General features: G+C 42.1%; 1 protein-coding gene across 1 annotated transcript in view; it reads right to left on the bottom strand.

Moving 5' to 3' along the window:
* RPRD1B (regulation of nuclear pre-mRNA domain containing 1B) overlaps positions 1-24732 on the bottom strand; it is a 57896-nt gene that overhangs the window by 21705 nt on the left and 11459 nt on the right. Inside the window, exons 3-6 of the mRNA XM_027558570.1 lie at positions 22300-22433; positions 13891-14003; positions 12193-12319; positions 5596-5771 (exon numbers count right to left, since the gene is read on the bottom strand). Of these exons, the coding sequence (XP_027414371.1) occupies positions 5596-5771; positions 12193-12319; positions 13891-14003; positions 22300-22433 (550 nt within the window). The remainder of the gene's footprint in view (positions 1-5595; positions 5772-12192; positions 12320-13890; positions 14004-22299; positions 22434-24732) is intronic.

Genomic DNA, 24732 nt, shown 5'->3' on the forward strand with positions numbered 1-24732 from the left:
GCATAGGACGGACATACAGATCAGTGGAACAGAACAGAGTCAAGAAATATACCCATACATCTATGGCCAATCGATTTTTAACAAAAGTACTAAGTATTCAGTGGGGAACAACAAACAGTGCCAGGGCAACGAGGCATCTATATGCAAATAAAGGAGGTGCGCTCACACTCCCCTGGCCCACCTCACATCACAAGCAAAAATGAGCTCAACAACCTCAATGTAAAAGCTAGAACTAAAAAACTCCTAGAAGAAAACACAGAATAACTCTTCCTATGACCTGGATTTTGCAATGGATTCTTAAATGTGACACCGAAACGTAAGCAACACAAGAAAAAACGATTTAGATCTTATCAAAACTTACTGCTTCAAACAGCATACTGAAGAAAGTGAAAAAACAGCTTACAGAATGGAACAAAATATTTGCAAAGCATTTAACTGGTAGAAGTCTGATATCCACAACATACCAAGAACTCTTACAATTCAAGAACAAACAACTCAGTTCAAATTTGGGCACAGGACTTGAACAAACACGCTCTTAAAAAAGATACACAAATGGCTAACAAGCACACACTAAGATGCTCATCCTCGTTAGTCACCAGGGAAATGCAAATCAAAACCACGCGATACGACTTCACGTCCGCCAGGATGGCTAGAACTTAAAAAGGACAGACAACGCCAAGTGTTGACAAGGATGTGAGAAAAGCAGCCTCATACACTGCTAGTGGGAATGGGAAATGGCACAGCTGCTATGGAAACCAGTTCTGGCGTCTCCTCAAAAAGTTAAACATAGACTTCACCTTACGATTCAGTAATTCTATTCCCAGGTATACATATACCCAAGAGAAATAAAACATATGCTCACACAAAAACTTGTTCACAACTGTTTATGGCAACACTGTTCATAATGGCCAAAAGGTGGAAACAGCCCAACCGTGCATCAGCAAAGGGACGGGTAGACATTTGTGCGTATCTATAAAATGGACGATTCAGCCATAAGAAGAAATGAAGTACTAATACATGCTACAACCTGGATAAATCCCAAAACATGCTAAGTGAAAGAAGCCAGACCCAATTATATGAAATATCCAGCGCTGGCAAATCCATGGGCACAGAAAGCTGATTGGTGGTTATGAGGGGCTGGGAGGAGGGGCCCACAGGGAGGGACTGGTTAATGGGGCACAGGGTTTTCTTTTGCTCTGACAGAAAGCGAGCTATTTTAGAATTTGATACAGGTGGTGGTTTCTCAATACTATGAATGTACTATGTGTCGCTGAAATGCATATACTTTAAAAGGGTTATTATTTTCATGTTTCACCTCGTATTTTTAAAACATCTGCAGACAGGAACACAGTTCTCCAGAGCTCGTCCCTGTGCGGCATTCAGTCTGTGTGTGTACCACTGGCAGGGACATCACACACAGACCTGTCTCCTTTCAGTTTAGAGCACTTAGCAGTGCTAAGTCAACAAACATCATGATGTTTTAAAAAAAGGACCGATGTGTCAAAATTATGAGCACCTTCCCCATTCTGATTTTTTTCTTCAATGCATGTACAAGTAAGATTTCCCTCCCTCTCTCTCTTTCCCCTTTGCATATGCCCAGATGGAATATACCATATCAGGCTTTCTCCAAAGTGACAAGACTGGAACTCTGTCCACCCTACTCTACAGCTTGTGAGCTTCTAGCAATCACTTGGGGTTAATGGTCACCTCTGTCCCCCAGAAACAAATTCTCCCTTTGCTCTAAGAACTGAAGTTTTAGAGGCTTTTCTGGCTCCTTTTCCTTTATTGAATTCACTTTCTTCTACCTCCTCCACATTCCTGATCCTCCCTTTCAGGCTGCTATTTGTGCTTCCTGCTGCATGTCCTCTTTCCCATTTCTATGTTTTCTCATGTTCACGACAAAAGCATGACAAATATTAAGCAGCTTTCCTTCTAACTTGCCTGGAGTTTAAGGCCAATGTCTATTATAACATCCAAAAGCAAGAGCATGGGGAAAAAAGAAAGGAAAAAAAAGGTAAACAAAGAAAAAATGAATCATGATTCTATTTAAAGGAAAAAAAATACAAAGGAGGAAACCCACAGTTTCCATCAAATACTCACCTTTCTTTACTAATATAGTCTTTACAACTAAGAATTAGTTTTTAAATGCAACCTAAAAAACCCTCTTCATTGAGTAAGGTTGTATCAGGTGATGAATTTCACTCCCAGAACAAATATTTACTGAAAAAAATTACGTTTCTGATACTGGAAGAGCTGCCAAAGAACACCTATTCTAGTGAACTCTGGAAGACCTGCTGAAGGCATTTTTGTTGAGTTGCTAGGTTGCATCTGACTCTTTGCAATCCCATGAACGGCAGCCTGCCAGGCTCCTCTGTCCAAGGGATTTCCCAGGCAAGAATACTGGAGTAGGTGGTCATTTCCTTCTCCAGGGGATCTTTCCCACCCAGGGATCGAACCCATGTCTCCTGCATTGGCAAGTGGATTCTTTACCACTGAGCCACCAGAGAAGCCCACTGAAAGCACAGCATTGTTCAAAAACTGTCTGTGCATTTTATAATTCACTTCTATTTTAAATAAATGTCTGATCGATACAGTATATTAAACAAATAACATTATCAACTTTCCTCAGTTGATTTTAGCTTAGACATAGTGAGTTAAGGTATTCCCCTTATTGAGAACATTTCTCACATTCTACTTTAACTTCATTCTTGCTTCTACTAGAGTGGAAGCTCACTGAGGGAGAGCACATATCCTGCTCATCTCCACTTATCTCCTGCCTGGCGTGGGTTCTGCTAACTTCATGGCTGAATGAGCAGCTGCTAAGAGTTTTGTTGTTGTTGAAAGAGTATGACGCCTAATTCCCACGGGAGGGCTCTGGGAGCCCGCTTCCCGTACCTTCTGTCTTTGTCTTCCTTTACTCATCTGTCTGCACCAGTGTGGTTGTTCTCCATTTACAAATGTATTTCCCTTCTTCAGTTGCTACTTCCTCTTATGAAAAGTCTGTATTGCCTGCCAGGAAGTTTAGACTTAACCTTAAACCACAATCATAACTGCAACCACAATCGTAATTGCCAGCTGCCTCCTTGATCTATATTACGTACAATCCCTTGGTTTGGTTTTACGTTCAACCATCCTGTTTATGCAAAAACATTATTTCCTTGAGGGCAGAAACACAATTTCTCTGGGAGCCATAACTCTTGTCTTCTACGTCTCAGGGTCTGAATCATCCTAGGCTCTGAATCATTATACTTCCTATCCCAAAGTTCAGGAGACACTGAGAATCTAAGATAAAATTCTCAAGTGAAATAATAAAGAGGTATACTCATTATATAAGGAAGACATAAACCTGTAGAAAAAAATGTTATGTGTTATCAAATTAGAACTCTGGGAAGAAAAGAGACTCTCAAGCAAGTAACTACATTTCCAGAGTTCTAAGAATTCTATGTTCATACACTGATGGCAATGAAAAGATTAAAAAATAAAAGTAGATTTCATTCCTCTTCTGACGTGGCAGTTTTAAAACAAGGACTGGTAATGTTAAAAAAAAAAAAAAGAATGTTAAAAAAATACATATACTTTATGTACTGTCCCTATCAATAAGACACTTTTGGAAGATTTAGAAGAAATCATAGTAATAATGTGTCTTTCAAGTGGCACATACTTATTAAGTTTTATCATCACCATAAAGATATAATGGAATTAAGATCAGTCTATTATGGGATATGAGAAAAAAATCTCAAGATTCTAGGGAGCAGACTGTTCATATTTTTAGCAAACATGGATAAAGAATGAAATCATCTCTCAACATCTTATATCTAACAGTTTGCTTTTTTAAAATGTAGCAAATTTAGCTCCATTTTTACAATGAATAATTTTCACTCATGTGTCTGACAGACATAGTTTGGGATAAGAACTGGGAGTTCAGAATCTATACTTTCGGGTGATGGGACATACCTGTTCTGATTCTTAAAGAATTCCAATGCCCAAGTGAGTAAAAAAATTGGGGCTGGAAAGCAACGGATCCAAATTTCTGATCCATTTCTGCCTTAATAACCTCCTGTGGCATTTAGCAAACCATTGGTTCTACAGAAACCAGGAAGATTTCCCCAGAAGAAATATAGGGAGGAAAGTGCAACCATGAGAAAAGGAGACGAACAAAGGGTTAATTCACTCTACCAACTCAATCTCCTTCTCAAAGACTCTGTCCTCTATGGTAGCCTGCCACGTTCCACCCAACAGCAGCTGCTCATGATAATCAATGTCTGACAGATCAGAGAAAGCCCTTAATGTGTCGCCAAGGGGCAGTTCAACAGATGGTATGGTGACTTACAACCAGAATCATTAATTACACTCTCTTATTAGTCCCGGGGCACAGGGCTGAAAATGCTTCCTCAGTGAAAGATGAGCATTTCAGATAAATGACCGTCTGGTACTGCCTATGAAACTCCCTTTAGGATTTCTGATCAGTGTTGATTTCTAAATCTAAGCCATACTATTTTTATATCTCTTTCCCATCTTCCACTTTCAAGCTGGCTAGGAATATGAAGTCCCCCCTACCACTACCCATCACAGCTCCCGTAACCACTGCAGTAACGACATGGGAAGAAACACATCTTTCATTTCCCTGCACAAGTCAAATGACTGTGTTGAAAGGCAGACATAATCATGGCAGCCTCAGGGCTAGCTCACTTTTCCGTCCCTCTGGGCCAGAGAAAGTGTCTCTTGAGTGCAGGGTTGGCAGATGGGGACAATCCCCTCCCTCCCTGACCTACTCTTGTTTCCTATAAGAAGTGACTGATTTTTCAACTCAAAACTGTCTTCCCTTCCCAAGCCACTGGTTGCAACTCTTCTCTATATATCTTTGAAAAAAAGAAGGGCAGACATTCCTTAAAAGGAAGCTTAGCTGCAGGATGCAAGCAAAAGTTCCCAGATATCCACACTGCTGGTTCAGGTATCAAAGGACTGAGATAAACCACCAGGTATTTAATTAAGCCAGACAAATGCATGGAGAGAAACTAGTTCTGGAGCCGCTCTCCAAGGGCATTCAGACAACGTCAACTCAGGGTAAAAATAAGCTCCTTCTCAACAGTTTGAGAACTGGGCTCCACAAACATTATTAGGTTTATGTGGAATTTTAGAAGAGACTGCAGACAGAGCTTGGAGGCACACTACTTACTGGCCTTAGAAAGGATATAAGTTGGAAATAAATCTCAATATAATCCAAAAGAAAGTTTTAACCATTTCCCAAATGCAATCATTCCTTGGCTGTGCTGAATGCCTATTCTTCTCAAACCTCAATCTACAATTGTTTTTCTTGAAATATGAGCTCAAACTAAAGCAATGAGACCCTAAATGCTGTGATTTAAGACTTCATTGCTTGCTTTCTGCATTCCACTTTGTTCTTTCCTGGACATATAAAAAACATGACTTCAATTTTCAACTTGGTTTAAATCATTACAGTATCTGATGGATGTTCTCATCTCATGAATGTTTTAAAGAAAAAAATGTGCTAATTAAGGCATAATAAAACCCTCCTAACGTGGGCTCCAGGAAGGTAAACTTGGGGAGTTTGGGTCTGCCTTGCTGTGTACTCACTTCCAGTTTTTTCTCCTTTTCTGACAAAACGTCTTTCTGGTTCTGGGTGTACTCCACCAACATCCGAGCCAGCTGGCGTCGGTCTTCCAGCTCCGCCGCCAGGCGCCCGTTATATTCGGCTAGTAACAGACATGCTTCATCTACTGTTTTTGAAAGACGTTCAGCTGCCTCTTTGTCTAAATACAAGTGAGACCAAAAAGAGAGAGACAATAAATAATGACACAGGCATAATTGCAAAGACTTCTGGGGGAGGTTAGCAGTTTCTCCCCTAACACCCAAGTCCAAGAATAGGCTGGAACCTGTAGACAATGGACTGGCTGGCAAAAAAATCAGAGGCACTTACTCCTGTCAACAAGATGGGACTTTCTGAACTACCTGAAGTGAGGCAATTGTACAAAGAGGTGAATCCGACAAAGGACTTCAAAATGCCTATTCCTATAAAAGCTCTACAAATAAACAGATTTACAGTCATATATGAAATAATATTTCCCCGTCTCTGAAAATTTCAAAACTGCTTTCTTCATATTATGTCATTAACTACTCTTTGCATATCCATCTGAAATACAAAAGTAAGCACCCATTTCTTGAGTGTGAAAACTAAGACAATAAAAGCTACACAACAGATTCAGTATCGTGGGCTTCGCTGAGGAGCTGTGGACTCAAAACCATAGCTCTAAAATGGACCTATAGGGACTTCCCTGGTGGTCCAGTGGTTAAGGCTTCACCTTTCAATGTAGGAGGTGTGGGTTCGATCCCTGGTTGGAGAGCCAAGATTCCACATGCCTCATAGCCAAAAAACCAAAACATAAAACAGAAGCAACATTATAACAAATTCAGTAGACAAAACAAAAAAAGCTCGATTAAAAATAAATAAATAAAATGGACCTTTAAGATTATATTTCTTAATCTGTGTAAGCATTAAATCTCTTGTTCAGCAAAATATACAGTCTGGTAAGACAGAAGTTTTTAAATGCTTTTGAATGTGACCCATGCTAAGAAATACACTTTATATAAATATATATTAAAAAAGAAACCAAAGTTTCATTAGACAATACTTCCTTCAGTGTGTGCAGAGCATTCTATCTGCCACCTCATTTAAAAAAAAGAAAAGGTTGGTTATTATCTACCAGACTGACTTCAGGCCCAATTAATGGGTTGCAACTCATTGTTTGGGGAAGAAACTGCAGAAGAATCAAAGCATAAGAAAGGGTATCCTTGGGAAAAAGTGGTGAACCACACTCAACCTCAGGAAGTGAAAAAAGACAAAGGATGATTTGTATTAAAGAAAACCTGACGTAATTAATTACACGTGGGGATGGCGAGATTAACACTGAAGTATGCACGTTGTTGTTGCTGTTGTTCAGCTGCTAAGTCGTGTCCAACCAACTCTTTGCAACCCCATGGACCGCAGCACGCTAGGACTCCCTGTCCTTCACTATCTCCCTGATTTTGCTCAAACTCATGTCCATTGAGTCGGTGACGCCATCCAACCATCTCATTCTCTGTCGCCCCCTTCTCCTCCTGCCTTCAATCTTTCCCAGCATCAGGGTCTTTTTCAATAAGTCAGCTCTTCACATCAGGTGGCCGATAGTACTGAAGCTTCAGCATCAGTCCTTCCAATGAATATTTGGGGTTGACTGGTTTGATCTCCTTGCTGTAAAAGGGACTCTCAAGAGTCTTCTCCAATACCACAATTCAAAAGCACCAATTCTTTGGCACTTAGCCTTCTTTATGGCCCAACATTAGTACATGACAACTAGAAAAACCATGGCTTTGACTATACAGACTTGGCAAAGTGATGTCTCTGCTTTTTAATATGCTGTCTAGGTTTGTCATAGCTAAAAAGGCTTTAATGCTTTGAAACAAAGCACTAGAGACGCCAGTAGCTCCATGGGATAAACTGAAAGTGAGTGTCAGTGATACAGATTTGTTGCTTCCTCTGAATGCAGGTGGTCAAGGTGAGAGAGTTCAGCACAATCATAGGTAACCCAGATTTAAGAATTCCCCACCGAGTTTCTCTGGCAAACAGTGTCTGACTATTAGACGCTGCCTCAATATGAATACTGGAAGGTGAACTGTTGAGGGATTCCAAATTAGGCCTGATGCCAAAGATCAGGTACTTCTAGGCTCCTCGGGGACAGGGAAACAACAGGATGTTCTTGGTGGAGGAGGAGTGAGCCAAGAGAAAACAAAGGAGAGAGACGATTTCAGTCACCGAGGGTAAAGAGGACAGTGAAACTTATTCTTCGAGACTGGTGGCACGGTCTAGGAACAAGCTGCTGGGTCGTTAGGTTGGTTACCTTCATCACTGCTGAATTATTTTTGTAATGGTTAATTTCATTAAAATGTTTCAGGGCCTGTGGCAGAAAATGACAAGTAAAACACTACTTTTTGAGATTAAAAAAAAAAAAAATCAATTCTCACACTCCATGAAGTTGTACAAGGGAAATAATTCATTCACACAAATAACTACAACCCAGAAAAAGAACCTGTGATAGTTTTATGAGCCAAAGAAAAAAATGCAGTTGAAATGTAGCAGTGAGATGCTCACTTTGGGGAACTTACCCGTGGCTACCCTCAAATGCTCTGCCCTCCCAAGTCCACAGACAAGCGCTGTGTGCCTCTCTCAGCCACTCTGTCACTTAGCACGGGCACCCCATCTGCTGCCTCCAAGACTCAAGTGTCTGGGACTGTCACCTGCGTGTCCCCAGCCGTCTCTCCCTCTGGAAGCATTCCCACTAGCATGCACACACGCTGCTCTGCCTTCTGACCACATGTCCCTCCCCAGCTACCGTGCACGTGCCTGCTCCCCTTACAGCAGAACTACTCGACAGAGCTGTCTCTCCTCCTGGTCCCCACCCTCTTTCCTACCAGGTCACTAAACTCACTCCAATCAGACTTTTATACCCCAACCTTTCCAAGCAGCCTGACATATATGTGGACTCCTATTGTGTGTCCAACGCTGTTTTAGGCTCTGAGCCAAAAGGTAACAAAAAGACCAAAACTTTCTGCCTTCAAGTTTACATTCAAAGGGAGGAAAAGAAATAAATAATACACTATATTTTACTTATTTACCAGCTGAAGATAAGAACCCTAGAGAACAAAAAGGCAAAGCATTTGGAAGGAGGTGGCGCGAGAACAAGTCATGTGACCACCTGGGGAAGATCATTCCAGGCAGAAGAAACAGTCAAGTGCAAGGGCCCTTGGAGAGTGCTCGGCAAGGAACCCACATGACTAGAGTGTTCTGAGCAGAGTGGGGCATGATCCAACTTCTATTTTAGTGGATCACTCTGGTTACTATGTTGAAGACAGACTGATGGCTGGAGGACAAGAGGCAGCAGGGAGAGCAGACAGGAAGCTACTGGGATAATTCAAGTGAAGATGGTGGACACTCCCACCAGGTGGTAGCAGCGGAGGTGGTAACAGGTGTCAGGTTCAAGCTGTAGTTCAGATCAACAGGAATGATGAGAGGGTCCATCTATTAAGATAGGGAAGACCATGAGACAAATTTGGGGGGAAGAGGAGGAGTCTGGTTTGGGACAGGTGAAGTCTGAAATGTCTTTCAGGATATCCAACTCAGTAACACTCAGAGCAGGAGGCTGGATGTATGGGTCTCAAGTTCAGGAAAGAGGTCAACCCTAGAGATGTAAATGATCATCAGCACAAAAATTGTTATTTAAAGTCATCAAACAGGATGAAAGGAACTGTCAGTGAAACTAACTAGGGAAGAGAGCTAATTACTCAAAATTAAGAGGAGAAGAAGGAAGTATCAACAAAGGAGCCTGAAAGACACAAGACTAGAGAGGAAAGCTAGAACATGTGGCATCCCAGCCTCCTCCTGCTGCCAGAAACACAGCATCAGAAACAACACAGACGTAGCATCCTGACATTTATCGTAGTATCATGGCCCTTTCCTTCTATCTTCAAAATGCATCTCTCCAACTGCTGCTTCCCCAGTCATGTCTCTTACTCCTGCTCTCCTTGCTCTTCTAAGGACCCAGACCACTTGACTAACCCAGAATAACCTCCCCACCACAAGATCCCTCACTCAACCACATCCACAAAGTCCCTTTTTCTATGTGAGACAATATATTTGCAGGCTCTAAGGATCAGAACATGGACATTTGGGGAGGACCATTATTTTGCCTACCACACCAAGTGAGAAAGTATTTTTAGGAAGAAGAAATGATCAACTGGGCCAAATTAAGAATGGGCAAAAATGTATAAGGCCTTGCTAAGACTAGTAAGGGGGCACTCTCTGTCCCCCTTCTGATGCCTATGTCAGAAACTTCCTCTGTCTGTTTTTATACTTTAATAAAACTCTGCACCCCCCCGCCCCAGACACACACACACACAAAAGAATGGGCACAAAAAGTTCACCACTGAATTTAGCAACATGGAAGTCATGAGCCAACACTGATAAGAGCAGTCAGTGAAGTAAAACCAAAGGGTGGGTGGCCGGGGGGGGGGGGGGGCGGTGGTAGAGAATAGGGACAGATGAGTATACGCCATCTATTTAGAATGTTTAGCTACACAACAGAGAAAGGAGACAATAGCTGGAGGAAGGTACTAGGCCAAGAAAAAAAAATTTTTCCCACATGGGAAAAAAATATGTATTTTATGCTATGGAGAATGGCCCAGTAGCGGGGTGGGGATGGACTGGAGATTCAGGAGAAAAGGGGAGAATTGTCAGAGCAGTGCCCTTGGGTGGGTAAGAAGAAATAGGCTTACTAGGCTAACGGGCTGCTTTAGAAAACAGCATGTTCATCCACAGAAATAGGAAGAGAAGTTAGCCAATGTTAATCATTTGTTTTGCCAGCCACATACAATTGTGAGTGGCGGCCGCCAGGAGCTGGGGCGTGGGTGGGGACAGTGAATTGTTACTCTAATGATAGAGAGCTTCAGTTCTGCAAGATGGAACGAGTTCTGGAAACTGCACGTGAATGTACTCAGCACTTCTGAATGGCGCACCTCTGAACGGCACACTTCAGAATGGTTAAGATGGCAAATTTTGTTAGGTGTATTTCACCATAATTAAAAATCAAAATAAATACTTTTTAAAAGCCATGTAAGTCCTTTAAGTCAGTGAAAACAGACAAATGCAACTACACATGCTGCTGATTTTATGTTAACTTGTTTTCAGTTTTGCAGACTGTGATTCAAAAAGTTGAGTTTTTCCAGGAGATTATAGGGTGAAGGGAAAAAAGAGCAAAAGGCACTGAGGGTGTGTGCGAAGGGTGATTATAAAGACCCGAAGCCGAGTAACAGAGAACATGAGGCCAGGAGGGGGCTAAAGGCTGGGAAAAGGGGGAAAGATCAATAGCCTGTGCGCTCAACAGGTTGTTCGATCCAGTGGGTTTGATTGCTGGGGTTGGGGGAGTAGAGAGTGAGCCAAGAGGCCTGGCTGTGCTCTCCAGTAACCCACTCCTGCCTGAGGGGCTTTCCGCCCCCTCTGTCTGGGCAGCACTGTCTTCCTTCACTTCTCCTCATAGCTTGCTTCCTAAATGAAGGAGGCGGAGAGTTCACGCTCACTCCTTCCTCTCGACTGACCAAGCATAGAGGGGGAAGAATGTCAACTGCCCCTCCCTGTTTAACTGGGGGTTATCATCAAAAGTACTCCTTGGAAGGAAAGTTAGGACCAACCTAGATAGCATATTCAAAAGCAGAGACATTACTTTGCCAACAAAGGTCCGTCTAGTCAAGGCTATGGTTTTTCCTGTGGTCATGTATGGATGTGAGAGTTGGACTGTGAAGAAAGCTGAGAGCCGAAGAATTGATGCTTTTGAACTGTGGCGTTGGAGAAGACTCTTGAGAGTCCCTTGGACTGTAAGGAGATCCAACCAGTCCATTCTGAAGGAGATCGGCCCTGGGATTTCTTTGGAAGGAATGATGCTAAAGCTGAAGCTCCAGTACTTTGGCCACCTCATGTGAAGAGTTGACTCACTGGAAAAGACTCTGATGCTGGGAGGGATTGGGGGCAGGAGGAGAAGGGGACGACAGAGGATGAGATGGCTGGATGGCATCACTGACTCAATGGACGTGAGTCTGGGTGAACCCCAGAAGCTGGTAATGGACAGGGAGGCCTGGTGTGCTGCGATTCATGGGGTCGCAAAGAGTCGGACATGACTGAGTGACTCATCTGATCTGATCATCACAAGGGCAAGGTGATTAAGATTAACAATACAAACCACTGAAGAACCTCAAGGGGGCGTGGCAGGGTACAATATAAAAATCATGACACTGAGTCATACATGTTTTTTTTTGTTAAGAGGGTCATGAGTTTAATGCTTCCCCCTCCTTTGCCCTCCTGCACACGCAGTTTGTACCCTGATTTCAAAAGACCGTACTTGAACTGAGTACCACAGGCTGTGGCACGCTAGCATTTCTGCAATAATTCTTAGAGTCACTATTCAAGCTCAGACTATCCCAGCAGCTCCTTTGTTCAGTCCGTGAGTTATGTTTGCAAATCTCAAGACAATAGAGAACCTAGGCCCAGGTAGAAGGTCTGTATCTGCAGACGTTGGCATGTCCTGGGGTCTGATGCACTGGAGATACGTTCCCCTTCCCTCATCCTTCACCCGACCTCTAACTTCTCACCTGTTATTTTTTCCAAAAGAGAAACGTCTTGCACTTCCTGGGGTAAAGAAGCAATTTTCTGTCGGACAGTAGCATCCCCCGATGCAGCATTTTCTAGGTCCTGCAAAGCTTTGATCAGCTCCTCAGTCTGTACAAGGAAAACAAAGATAATACCATCCGTGAAGATATGTGGGGATGTGGGGTTTAGAGAAACTTAGCTGGAGTTCAACAAGGTGAAGGCGGATTCTAAAATTGATCATCCCTGACATTTAAAAAAGAACCACTGTCCCTACCCCAGTGTATACTGAATCAGTGATACAAATTCTAAGAGAATGCACATAGTATTTCTAAGTGTGAGGCAGAACACAAATGAAATTCTACATAACTGTGGAAAAGAATTTTTTTTTAAGGGTATGTTTTTGGAAACTTAAGAAAATGGAGTCTGGTTCACACTGCTTAGTTTCATAGTCTCTAGTACAGAACGGCCTCCAGTTTAGAGTAAAGGAACATGTATCAAATGCTCCAGCAACCTGATTAAATGAAAGGACACTACCTACTTCAATTCTTTCCTGGATTTGCTCTACAAAATGAATGTCACAAAGATGACGTTTTTGATTTCGGCAGCCACTACCAAAACTAAATGTGTCAAGCTCGTTAATTATAAACAAAGAGGGAAGAAAACAAAAACAAACAAAAAAACAAACCAAGAACGCATATTCTGTATATACCAAAAAGGGGTCTTTTAATTATCAGGGAAACATACAACATTGACAGGTTAGCTAGTTCACAACGACCCCCAGAGAACCCTGGAGACGGCAGTCAGGTTAGCTAGTTCACAACGACCCCCAGAGTGCCCTGGAGATGGCAGTCAGGGTGTCCTGAAAGTTGGTCATTTGGGCTGTTCTCTTGCAAGTTTTTAAATGCAAAGATACATGGCCTAACACTGTTTTCATTTAACTCCCAGGCTAATTTGACATCTTAACATAACACAGATCAGACATGCTTTCTATTTACACAGGCCTTAAGCACACCCATGTGTAATAAAATAAAGCTGCATTAGGCAGAATGAGAGCAGTGCAACTCAGTGAAATGTGTATGGGCTTTGAAGTTAGCCAGGCCCAGATTCAGTTCAAACACCAAGTAAGTTACTTAATTTGTCTCCTTGAGACTCACTTTCTTTGACTGTAAATGAATACATAAATAAACAAACAGCTAAAACGAACCAACCATACAGAGTTCATGAACTAACTTACACAAGGGGGTCAAACAATGCAAATATATGGCTAAAAACTCAGTCAATGCTAGCATCTGGTCTAATATTTAAATAGGCTATAGTGTAGCAAATTTGCTGTTGTTACACACACTATCCTCAGATACTAACACCTTGTTTACTTATAAGACAAGCCATAGTAGAGGACTTCTGAATGTCTTTGTAATATCTACTGCTTTACAAAAACTACTTTTAAAGAATATTTTAAATTTCTAGGAGTGAAAAAACGCCAAATCCAATTACTCTGTAAAACACAAATCCATCCCGGAGTTGAGGCACGCAAAGACAAAATCAAGCCTGCTTCACGACGTGGATCCTGCACCCAGTGCCAAGAGCTGCCCTCTGGTGATTCCACACTACTGATCACTAGCTCCACCTTGTGGCCAGAATCTTCAACTAGGGGTCACTTCAAGCCATTCGGCCCAGTGCTCTGGGGGGTCCGGACGTACCAGGAGGGGCCCTGCGGAAGGATCCTGGGGAGAGTAGCTGCCCGGATAGTCGTCATCCTCCTCCTCCTGTATTTGCTGAAAAGTTCGCTTCAGAGATTTCTTCTCCTCTGTTGCTAGAGGAAAGAAAAGAGGGCACACGTGGGTCACTGCAGCCTGAAGAGGTAGGTCAAATGCTAAGCACAACGGGTCACAAGTAAAACAGGGTAGAAGGGTGCACCTTTCCAGAGATGGCTTAACGTTAACCCTAACTGCCACTTATTTTCCAGTGGTGGTCATTCCGTACATTATTGAGAAGAGTCAAAACGGCCTCAGTTGGTCGTCTCAGACTGGCTCACTGGAAAACCACCACCGGAAAAAAGCATCTAAAAGTGAAACTTACCAAATTAACATATTTCACTAAAAAACTTCATTATCTTTAAAAGAAAAGAAAAAGTTAACAGGAAAAGTAAAAAGGTAACAAACCTCATGAGAAAATATAATGAAGCAAGCCAACGTGTGCCAAGGCCTGAACAGACTATACCGTGTGTACAGTGAGAGACTTTACACTTTCCGGGATCATTTCAGAAAAAAGTAGTAGACAGACCCATCGATAAGACTGTGTCAAAAGCTCTAAAAACAAATACCCTTTAAATCGTCCCTTTAAGAACAAAACAAACCTAGTTTTACACTAAAATTTAAAATAACCATTGCTGAGCATGATGATACTACTAAGAGAAATGACCTAAGTCAACATTTAAAATTAACCACTTTTGAGGCTAATGGGTTACATTTTTTAATTATCTGTATCATGTGCTCTTAAATTTTTATGATGGATGTATTAATTCCAAAATCATTCCTTTTGCATCAAATTGGACAATACAAAATAAACGCCAAACAACTGAGGGACATAAACGAGAAATTCAAGTTTGGAAAGTAAAGAAACTACTGGACGCCTAACATGTGCCAGGCATCCCAAGAGCCTCTTTACATTTGACCCTTTCAACAATTCTAAGGCGTGGTGTGTCTCCATTTTATAGGTGAGAAAATGAAGACCCAGAGAGGCTGAATAACTCATGTAATGGTATGATTTCAACATCTGTGTGCTTTCCACCAAATTCAACTAAAACTTACTTAGTGCCACACAACTATCCTCTCCTCTTGTCAAGGGAGGGGCACCATGCACCTGCCTCAGATTTCTGTGAGTTATAAACAGGACAGGATACTTCCTGCTTAATTCAACATTCTCTTCTGGACCCCAGGATGTAGCTTCTGTTCTCTACCTTACATATTAACCGAGCAAACTGTGTTTGACGTGAAAGCCAAGTCAATATTGTGGGTTTCATTTTTTTTTCTTAATGTTCTGTTTGCTCTGCTAAAGAAGAGAAACAGCAGCATCTGTATGACGGGCAGTCCTGTCTTTGTGCTATTCTATTATGCACAGATTTATTACCACAGTTTGGTTAAATGATACCATTCCCCCAACACACTTTAAATTTCAGTTGTCATGGCGTATTTATTCGGAGTAACTGCATCAACCACAAACCTCGCTGCTAACTTCGGTCCACAAATCACTTTGTAAATAACTAAAGGGCATCATGATTAGTGACCGCATCACCTCTTTCAAGGTAAGTAACTGGTCACTGTTATTCAGTTCACACATAGGCAACGAAGTGTTTAGTCGTGTTGTTAGTCTCCCAGTGTCAAAATCCACATGACATTTTATAAAAATAAATAATCAAAACAGGGAACTGACTGACAAAGATGAAAGAGAAACAAAGAAACTAAAACTAAAATTAATGCTGGAAATGAAATTCACACGAAACATAAACATAAATGGGGCTGTACAAGAGACTGGGGCTGTAGGGATGCAGACCCTTGTCATGTTCTCCAGGAGACTCTGGATTCATAGCCAGAGGGAACTTAGTGAAGGCCAACTTATCAACATAAATGAAGAAAGTGGTTGTGATGAAAAGAATATCCTAGAGGAAGTAATGTTGACAAAATTCACTTTAGAGGAACGCTTAAGAGATACTTCACAACAGTGACAGCACAAAGGAAAAAATGTTAGAAACGATCCAAAGTTAGAAAGGAGCATGACAAAGATGGAAAAGATGCAACAAGCTTTGTTCAAATCACTCTTGATAAGTCTGTTACAGAGAAATAAACATTGCAACTCATGTTTCTAATTTATGTTAAAACATGCTAAATAAATCTTTGTTTTACTTTTTTGTTTTCTTATACAATTGAGATCAACAGTGAGTTTTTCTTTGATAAAAAAATTTTAAAAGTCACAGAACAACTGTAATTTTCCACACTGATTATTAAGATCACTTTGATGATATTCAGCTTGACCAGTCATTTTTACAGTCCTGCACTATGCAAAGCAAGGATGGCTGTATTTTTCAAACAGAAAACCTGTAAGGCTATAATTTGCATATGAAATGTCTTTGCACACACTGGCTGCCTAAGTAGTGTGTAGCGTGTGGTATGATCCTGTCGACATTCAGTCACTACAGCGTCAAAGTGGCTATGTTTGATTAGTGGTCACAAGAATGTAAGCACTGGAGCAAAAATGAATTTATAGTATTGTTCTGTTCACTTCCAAACACCTAGAAGAGAATGCTCAAAAAATAACTGTTAAAGACACTAAAGAAGGGAGAAAAAATTATAAAACTTCAATTTTCCAACTCTCATACAGAAATTATTACATATAAAAACCACATATCACTGAACATCTCAGGACACTCGGAACCACTGAATTCAGATAGTGGAAGCCCTTACACATAACCATGTCTTTGCTTTCCCCACTGCTCCCCACCTCATTTTTCATGAGAATGTCAAGGCCCATCAGCTGAGGTTTCTCTAAAGCCAGAGACCTTGTTTAGTAAGTCTGGGTCCTACAGCAAAAGCTTTCTGTCTCCTAAGCGGGAGTTCTTGCTGTCACTCACTCACAGCAATGCAAAACTAAAATCAAACTGATGACAATTTTAGGGCTGTTTCCATCCTTCAACATCCTGATGGAAGAGGGTGTAATAGGAAGTAACCATCATCATCCTGTTTCCGGTTCTCTCCTGTCTCCACTTAGAGGACCTATTGGAAATAAATCATTTATCATTTCCCCCACAAGGCTCCTCCTTTCCTGAGCTGTCTAGTTCCACTGGCTCCATCTTCCAAGTACCATGCCTTGGAGAATAGCAGACTCTCTCCCCGAGTCCCAGCTTGTAACAGATTCCACACCTGTGAGGAATTCTTCCATATGTCCACTTTCTGCTTCTTCCCAAAGCCTCTTATCAGCCACCTGTCCTTTCTCATGCCTCATCCAGACCGCTGTCCCAACTGCCTCCTGCCTCTTCCAACCACTTCTTCTCCAACATAGACTATACTCCCTTCTCTTACTAAAGCTGAGCTCTGGCCCCATCAGGCCTCTATTCAAAACCCTGGAAAGGCCACCGAGGCTCAGTTTGCTTGGTAATGAATGGAAATGGCAGCATCTCTCTTAGCACTCGCTTTCAAGCATCACCGTCTCCCTCTAACCCCATGGGCCTCTCTTTGAAAGCAGTTGGCCCTGCTACTTTGCATGGCCGTTGGCAGGCACAGGCCTTCTGTGCTGATAGAAACCTTCAGCACCTTATTCCTTTACAGCCCTACGATGCTCACTAAAGTGTCAACACACCTGAGCCTGAAACCTCCCGAGGGCAGAGGAAGCACAGTGCTTGGAAAGCCCCAGGGCTGTGCCACAATGACCATCCCCACTGTCCTTTACACCAACCAGACTCTCCTCTGCTCATGTGCAGGGTTAGCAGTGAGGATGCCCAGAATCCTCAATTGAGTCACACAACCATTAAAACGACCCAGGCATCTGCCAGGCCCGTTCCTGAGTGGATTTCAGACCAGGGACCTTCCGCTATCCATCCGGCTCTGACCACAGCAGTTCCACTCATCCCCTTTTCACGCCCTCACTCACGCTGTTCACAGGCAGGGCAAACACCTTGGGGGCAAAGTTCCTTCTGTCCTCATCTTGCACACCTTCTGTTCCGTCCTCCAACTCATTCCCGCGTCTCCAGGGGGCCTTGCACTCCGCTAACCGTCAAATGCTCTGGTGACCGAAGGGTTTACAGTATGCATAGACCTGACTATGATAGAATTTCCGACAATAAAATTAATTCTAAGGCAAAAAGTTAGCCCGAATGGTCCCCAATCACATTAGAAAATGCAGTCATCTACCCAAAAAGCTGGACCTTCTAAAGATCTACTAAAAATTTCTAAGATTAAAAAAAAAAAAGAAAAAAGAAAAAAACCCCCACAGATTTTATATTACTTTTATAATGAAAAAAGAATCAGGAAATACTATTTCTAATAGCTCCCTCATTCTTTGTTCCCTCCCTGCAAAAGAGACTCTTCTTTTAAAAAACACATTAACTTCTACTTGTGGGGAGAAAAAGATGTGCAGCAAACCAAGGGCTGACACTCGAGGCACAGTTCTGGAAACACCCGACCCTTCTCATCTCACTGGACTGTACCGCCAGGTCCAGCCCTGAACCCAGGAAGCTAAGCCTAGAGTGTGCGCTCTGAACCACCATGCTTTCCAACCTCGCGCAAAGTCTCAGGGACTGAAAATACTAACAAGATTCTTCCTACTTTTGCTATTGGCTTGTATTTAGAAACTCAGAATATTAGATATTAGAACTGGGAGGGGGTGCCAAAAAGAAGCCATGTGATCACATTAATAACTTCATATCTACATGATCTCAAGAAATCTTCACACAGGCCTATGAGGTATTACTATCAATAGCCATACTGTACAGTGAGGAAGCTGGGGCTCAGAGAGGTCAAATGCCATGCCCAAGGTCACACAACTTGCAAGCGACAGAGCTAGGATTCATACTCTGGAAGTTTGCTTTCAAACCCTTGCCCCGAATAGCTAAACTAACTATACTAAAGGTCCAGGGAAGCTGAGTGACCTACTCATGAATTCATAACCTAATTCAAGTCAACTGAATCCATGTGCTTGCAAGGAAAAGTTAAGGTGTGAAGAAAATAATGCTTTTAAGTTATACAGACCTGAGTTTATATAGACTTACTTATCAATTGTATCTACTTGGACAAAAGTACTCTATCCTTTCGAGTCTTAGTACTGTCATCTGAGATACAGTACTAAATACCTATAGTCCTTAAGTACCTAAAATAAATTAACAGGAAAAGAAGCCAGCAGAGAGACTGGAGTTGAATAAATGCTACTTCCTTTGTACTTCGCTTTCCCTTCCAAAGTCTACAACTATAGGATGCTGTGTGATTTATGCGGGACTCAAGTAAATGATGATGTTCCACCCAGACAAGCAACGACTTGAGTATTCCCAAGAACAGAGCGACAACTTTAGAATCCCTGGGTCCTGTACCTGAGAGACAGGTGAGCGAGTCAATTCCTAGGCAGGTTGATAAGAATTCCGGGGGTCCCCGAGGAGAGAGGGGTCTGGGGTTCTCAAGGAGGAAAGGACAAACATTTTTTTTCTCTACATTCATTAATCTTAGTCATATACAACGTTTTTTTCTTTAAGTCTGTAACTGATGATTACACAACTCAGTTTAAACTCTGCTAAGGATTATATAACCAACAATGTATCCTGCTTGAGGGCAGTTCTCCTTCCTGAAAACCTTCTGGCTAATCCTGTTATCTTAAAATGTAAATTGTGGGAGTGGGTCTGGTAAAATTTTCACAAACTTGAGACATTTTTTTGATTTATTGTAATAATTAAAAAGTATGTAACTCCCTTGCTAACACTAGCAAGGGGGGTATTCTCCATCCCCCTTCTGATGTCTATGTCAGAAGCTTTCTCTGTTCCTTGTCTTACGTTAATAAAACTCTGCTACACAAAAGCTCTTGAGTGATCAAGCCTGGTCCCTGGTCCTGTAGCTAAATCTTCGGAGATCAAGAATCCGACACTGTTCACCATAAGCTATCACAGGTATATAAACTCAAAAAAAGTCCAATTCTAAAAATTCCTAAACTCATACATTCTAAAAGATTAGAACTGCCAAAGTTCCACGAGAAAATTTTTATTCCAAGGGTAAACTTTTATAAAGCTGTCTGCAGACAAAGAATTACTCATGAATTAACACTGCAATATAAATGGACTATTTAAATCTGGAAATAAGCTTCTGGAAAAATTCATCAACATTCTGAAAGGACTGTGTAAAATATTCTGGTAATTGAAGTTTGAAGAAGACAGTGAGAAGACAGTGAGTTAGCTGAGACGAATACACACGCTGGAACCTTTTGATAAGTGTTTTCATCTTTACAAACTAGAAAAAGAGAAATTATCTTTGGATCAGCATCACCCTCCACAGTAAAGGAATATTGTCTCTATTGTTAATGTCTAGACACTACAAAAAAAAAAAATCAGAAACCTAATGGAGCTATTTTCAAATCTACTGCTACCACAAATCCCCCAATTAGTCTGACTGCTCCCTGAGTGCAGAACTATTTCTCACTCCTCTCTGCTCTTTCCTATACTGTCTAGCAGATCTGTTTACTCATAGCATATGTCTGGCAAATGTTTGCTGAATTGAAATTCAACACTTGGCTTCAAACATCATCTTTCAGAGCTCTCCTACTTGCCCAAAGGTGTTTTTAAGAAATCAGCACTGTTTACCAATGAACTTGAAGTCAGAGGAGAGAAAAGAATGCTGGATAATTCACCGACGCTGTTCAAAACACCTCCAAAGGACACAACACGAACACGGCCAGAATCCAAAATAGGAAGTATCTTGCTCTTCAGAGCGACCCCAAAATTGTCTTCTGTCAACTCCAAGTAAAACAACAATGATCTGCAATCTGAAAGCACTTATGCCATTCTTATCAAGCCTCTAACCTATAATTTCACAGGAAGTTATCCTACCTTAAAACACATATAAACTCAGGTCTGGAAGGGATCATGAAAGGTATACAATAAAGAGTTGTTGAATGAATATCATCACGTATGCTGCTGCTGCTAGGTCGCTTCAGTCGTGTCCGACTCTGTGCGACCCCATAGACGGCAGCCCACCAGGCTCCCCCATCCCTGGGATTCTCCAGGCAAGAACAGTGGAGCGGGTTGCTATTTCCTTCTCCAATGCATGAAAGTGAAAAGTGAAAGTGCTAATCATGGTTAAATTCTATTACAGACGCATGTATAAAATACTAGAGGAACAAGGAGGGAATTGGCTACATGTACCCAGTCAAGCTGGCAAAGATGTCAGAATCAGAGTAGCATTCTTGAAGAGTAGGTTCACCACGTACAAGGGGGCAGAGAGACATTTTAGGCAGAGGTAACAGCAGATGCAACGGAGAAGGCAATGGCACCCCACTCCAGGACTCTTGCCTGGAAAATCCCATGGACAGAGGAGCCTGGTGGGCTGCAGTCCGTGGGGTCAAGAAGAGTTGGATATGACTGAGCAACTTCACTTTCACTTTTCACTTTCATGCATTAGAGAAGGAAATGGCAACCCACTCCAGTGTTCTTGCCTGGAGAATCCCAGGGACGGGGGAGCCTGGTGGGCTGCCATCCATTGGGTTGCACAGAGTTGGACACAACTGAAGCAACTTAGCAGCAGGAGCAGCAGCAACAGCAGATGCAAAGGAAGGGGAACCACAGAGCATTCAGAAGGGAAGTTGTTAGGAATGGCCAAATATGGTACATATGAGGAAATGGGAGAAGAATCTGGAAAAGGAGACTAGTTCACATTATAAAGAGAACACCATGTCAGGACTCGGACTTGATCCTCCAGGCAATGGGTATATATGCAGTCACATGAGAGCTGTGCCAACCAGAATTCAATCACAACTAACCAGAAGCCAAAGAACCAAATAATGTTTGGTCTTATTTCTCTTCAAAGGAAAAAACAAAATAGCTTTTAAGGACTTGGCAAAATTCACATACATGCATGTACACATTACCTGAGGATATTCTTGGTTCAGTAAAGACCAAAACCAATTTTTGATGACAGCTGACACCTGTCAAAGATACATTACCAAACCACATGAATATTTAATGAAACCAAGTTCCAAAAGGGCTAAAGGACTTATTCAAGAGCCTATAGTAGTTAACGGCAAAGCTCGGACAAAATCTTACTCAGGGTACTTCCTAGTTCCCTAGAACTCTCAACAAGTTTGTCGTTCGTTCCCCTTGTGCAAGGAAAGTCTCAGAAAGGTAGGAGCGACCCAAGGAGAGTACAGAGCAAAAGGCAGGGAACGAGATGATGAACAGCATGAATACGAGAACCAGGCTTACACGCTGCAAGCACTATGTAAATTCTCACCATCATTTATGAGCATTTCTCTCTGAAGAATCATACAATCGCTGGTGGTTCACAGCAACCCCCACTGCAGCTTTTCATATTTGATTCGAAAGTAGGCAAAGACCAAGAGCTGTAAGCATGTGGTGATGTCTCTACCTTTGGGGGGAGGGCTCTTGGAGTCCTCCATAGACAGCTTCAGCTGCTGGATGAACTCGCCGCCATACACACTTCTTTCTTGCCAGATGTTCAGCAATCTTTCTAAAGGTTTTTTACAGCCTTCATCTGCCTCTCTGCCCAGAAAAGATGAAAAGATATATATAAGCTTAAGATTTTTTATTTTAATTAGGACAGATTTACTTAAAAAAAAAATAAAAAACAGAAAACATCAACAACTGACTACATGATTTACATATTTAAAAACAGAAGGAAGAGTAAGGTACATACTGTAATTAATGGATACTCAAAACTTCACCAGAAACTATATTCTTCCTGTGGTGTGTAGGGAAGAGAGAGGGATTATGTTACAAAAGTAATCTGTGTCTTTTATCCTCTTTGAAAGGCAAATAGGGCAAAAGCCAAAGGCTCATTTTCACTGACAGAAAATTATCAAAAACCAATCATATCAATTGTGACAGCCTGCTTTTTAGAATGCATTAACTTAAATCTAGTGCCAGACATACTGCTGGAAAATTAAAGCAGGCCAAAACTTTTTAGGATGAGAAAAAAATGATTAAAATCAAATGTTTAAAATGGGGAATACATTTGTAACAACGCATCAATGCTAACACACCAACACCTCTAACATGCACAAATACAACTGTACACATATATATGTCAAGACTAATCTCAACTTTATACTCACTACTTCATAATTATTTTCATTCCTTGCTAGGTCTACATTCCAGGTTCACACAAAGGTGTGGAGCAGATAATCTTAGAACACAGGGAGCATAATACAGTTCTTTGTAATTTATATCTGAATGAAAGAAGCTAGATAGTTTTATTCTTGACATATTACTCTTCTTAAAACAGACCATTTTTCAGGGCAATGACCATAGCTCACAAGCAGTGTTAGACAGTTGTTTACCATAAAGTGTCAGACAGCAAGTGGAAGCGTCGGGGAAAGACTTTTCGAAAGGAAAACAAATCCCCTCACCATCCGCTGTATCACTATGAATTGTTCTGTTCCGTGAAGCACTGAGGGGCTTTACACAAGAAAAAATACCCCGACATTTTAGCATCTAAGTCAATAAATAGCTTTAACAAGAACCTCAAAAAGTAGTGAGTGAAAGTCACTCAGTCCTGTCCGACTCTGCGACCCCATGGACGGTAGCCCCCCAGGCTCCTTGTCTAGGGGGATTTTCTAGGGGGTTGGACAATCTGGAGTGGGTCGCCATGCCCTCCTCCAGGGGATCTTCCCAACTCAGGGAAGTTGGGAAGTCCTGCATTGCAGGCAGATTCTTTACCAACTGAGCCACCAGGGAAGCCCTCCATACCAAGTTCAACTTAGGTGGGAACTTCACCCACCACCAGCCCTCACAACACTTTTAAAACTTAAAAGATGAGCTGAGGTTTTGGCGTCATCTGGTCAGATTGTATTACTTACGAATTATTAGTGGCAAATTTTGCTAATTTGGGGGGGTCAAAGTACTAACTAAATCAGGACACATGCAAAATTAATTATTCTTTTGTTCAGCCTTTTTTTAAGTCAGAGGTCAGGATGAGGAAAAGGGGGGAAAACTTTCCACTGATAGCTTATAAAACTTAGAGATATGACCTTGATATTTATAACAAAAACATCTCTACTCCATCTTCAAAATACACCTAGAAACAAATCCCTTCTCTTTCTCTGCTATCAGCCTGGTCCAAGTCGCCATCATTTCTGGTCTAATGGCTGCAGCAGGCTCATTACTAGTCCCCCTACTTCCACCCTGTCCTCCATCTAGTCCCAAGTTTTCAAACTCCAATTCCTACCTGTCTTGTGGAGGCAGTTCACACGTCACTTTCTTTCTCCAAACTTTCAACAGTTCTTCCTATTCTCCCTCAGAATAAAAGTGAAGGGCCTAATAGAGCCTACAAAGCCCTTCTCGGCCCAGCCAGTCATCTCTCCGACTCACCTCCTGTCCTCACTCTCCCTTCCCTCCCTAGCAGCTCCCTGGCCCTCCTGCCTCAGCGCCTGGCCCAGCCCATCATCTCCCCGACTCACCTCCTGTCCTCACTCTCCCTTCCCTCCCCAGCAGCTCCCTGGCCCCCCTGCCTCAGCGCCTGGCCCAGCCCGTCATCTCCCTGACTCACCTCCCGTCCTCACGCTCCCTTCCCTCCCCAGCAGCTCCCTGGCCCTCCTGCCTCAGCGCCTTTGCACTTCGCCTGGAACCACATTACCCGACACAGCTCAGGCCCAACAAGGCCCCTCTGCTCTCCTTCAGGTGTGTCTGTTCACACAGCACCGTTCCAGTGAATCCTTTGCTAATCTTCCTATTTAAAAGTACACTCCTTACTCCTGCTTAATTTTTCTCCACAATGTTTAATATTTGGATGTGCTGTATGTATAGTTTCCCTGTTTATACTCTTTCCATTTGAATGTAGTTT

This window comes from Bos indicus x Bos taurus, chromosome 13 (assembly GCF_003369695.1).
Source record: "Bos indicus x Bos taurus breed Angus x Brahman F1 hybrid chromosome 13, Bos_hybrid_MaternalHap_v2.0, whole genome shotgun sequence".
Taxonomy (NCBI): domain Eukaryota; kingdom Metazoa; phylum Chordata; class Mammalia; order Artiodactyla; family Bovidae; genus Bos; species Bos indicus x Bos taurus.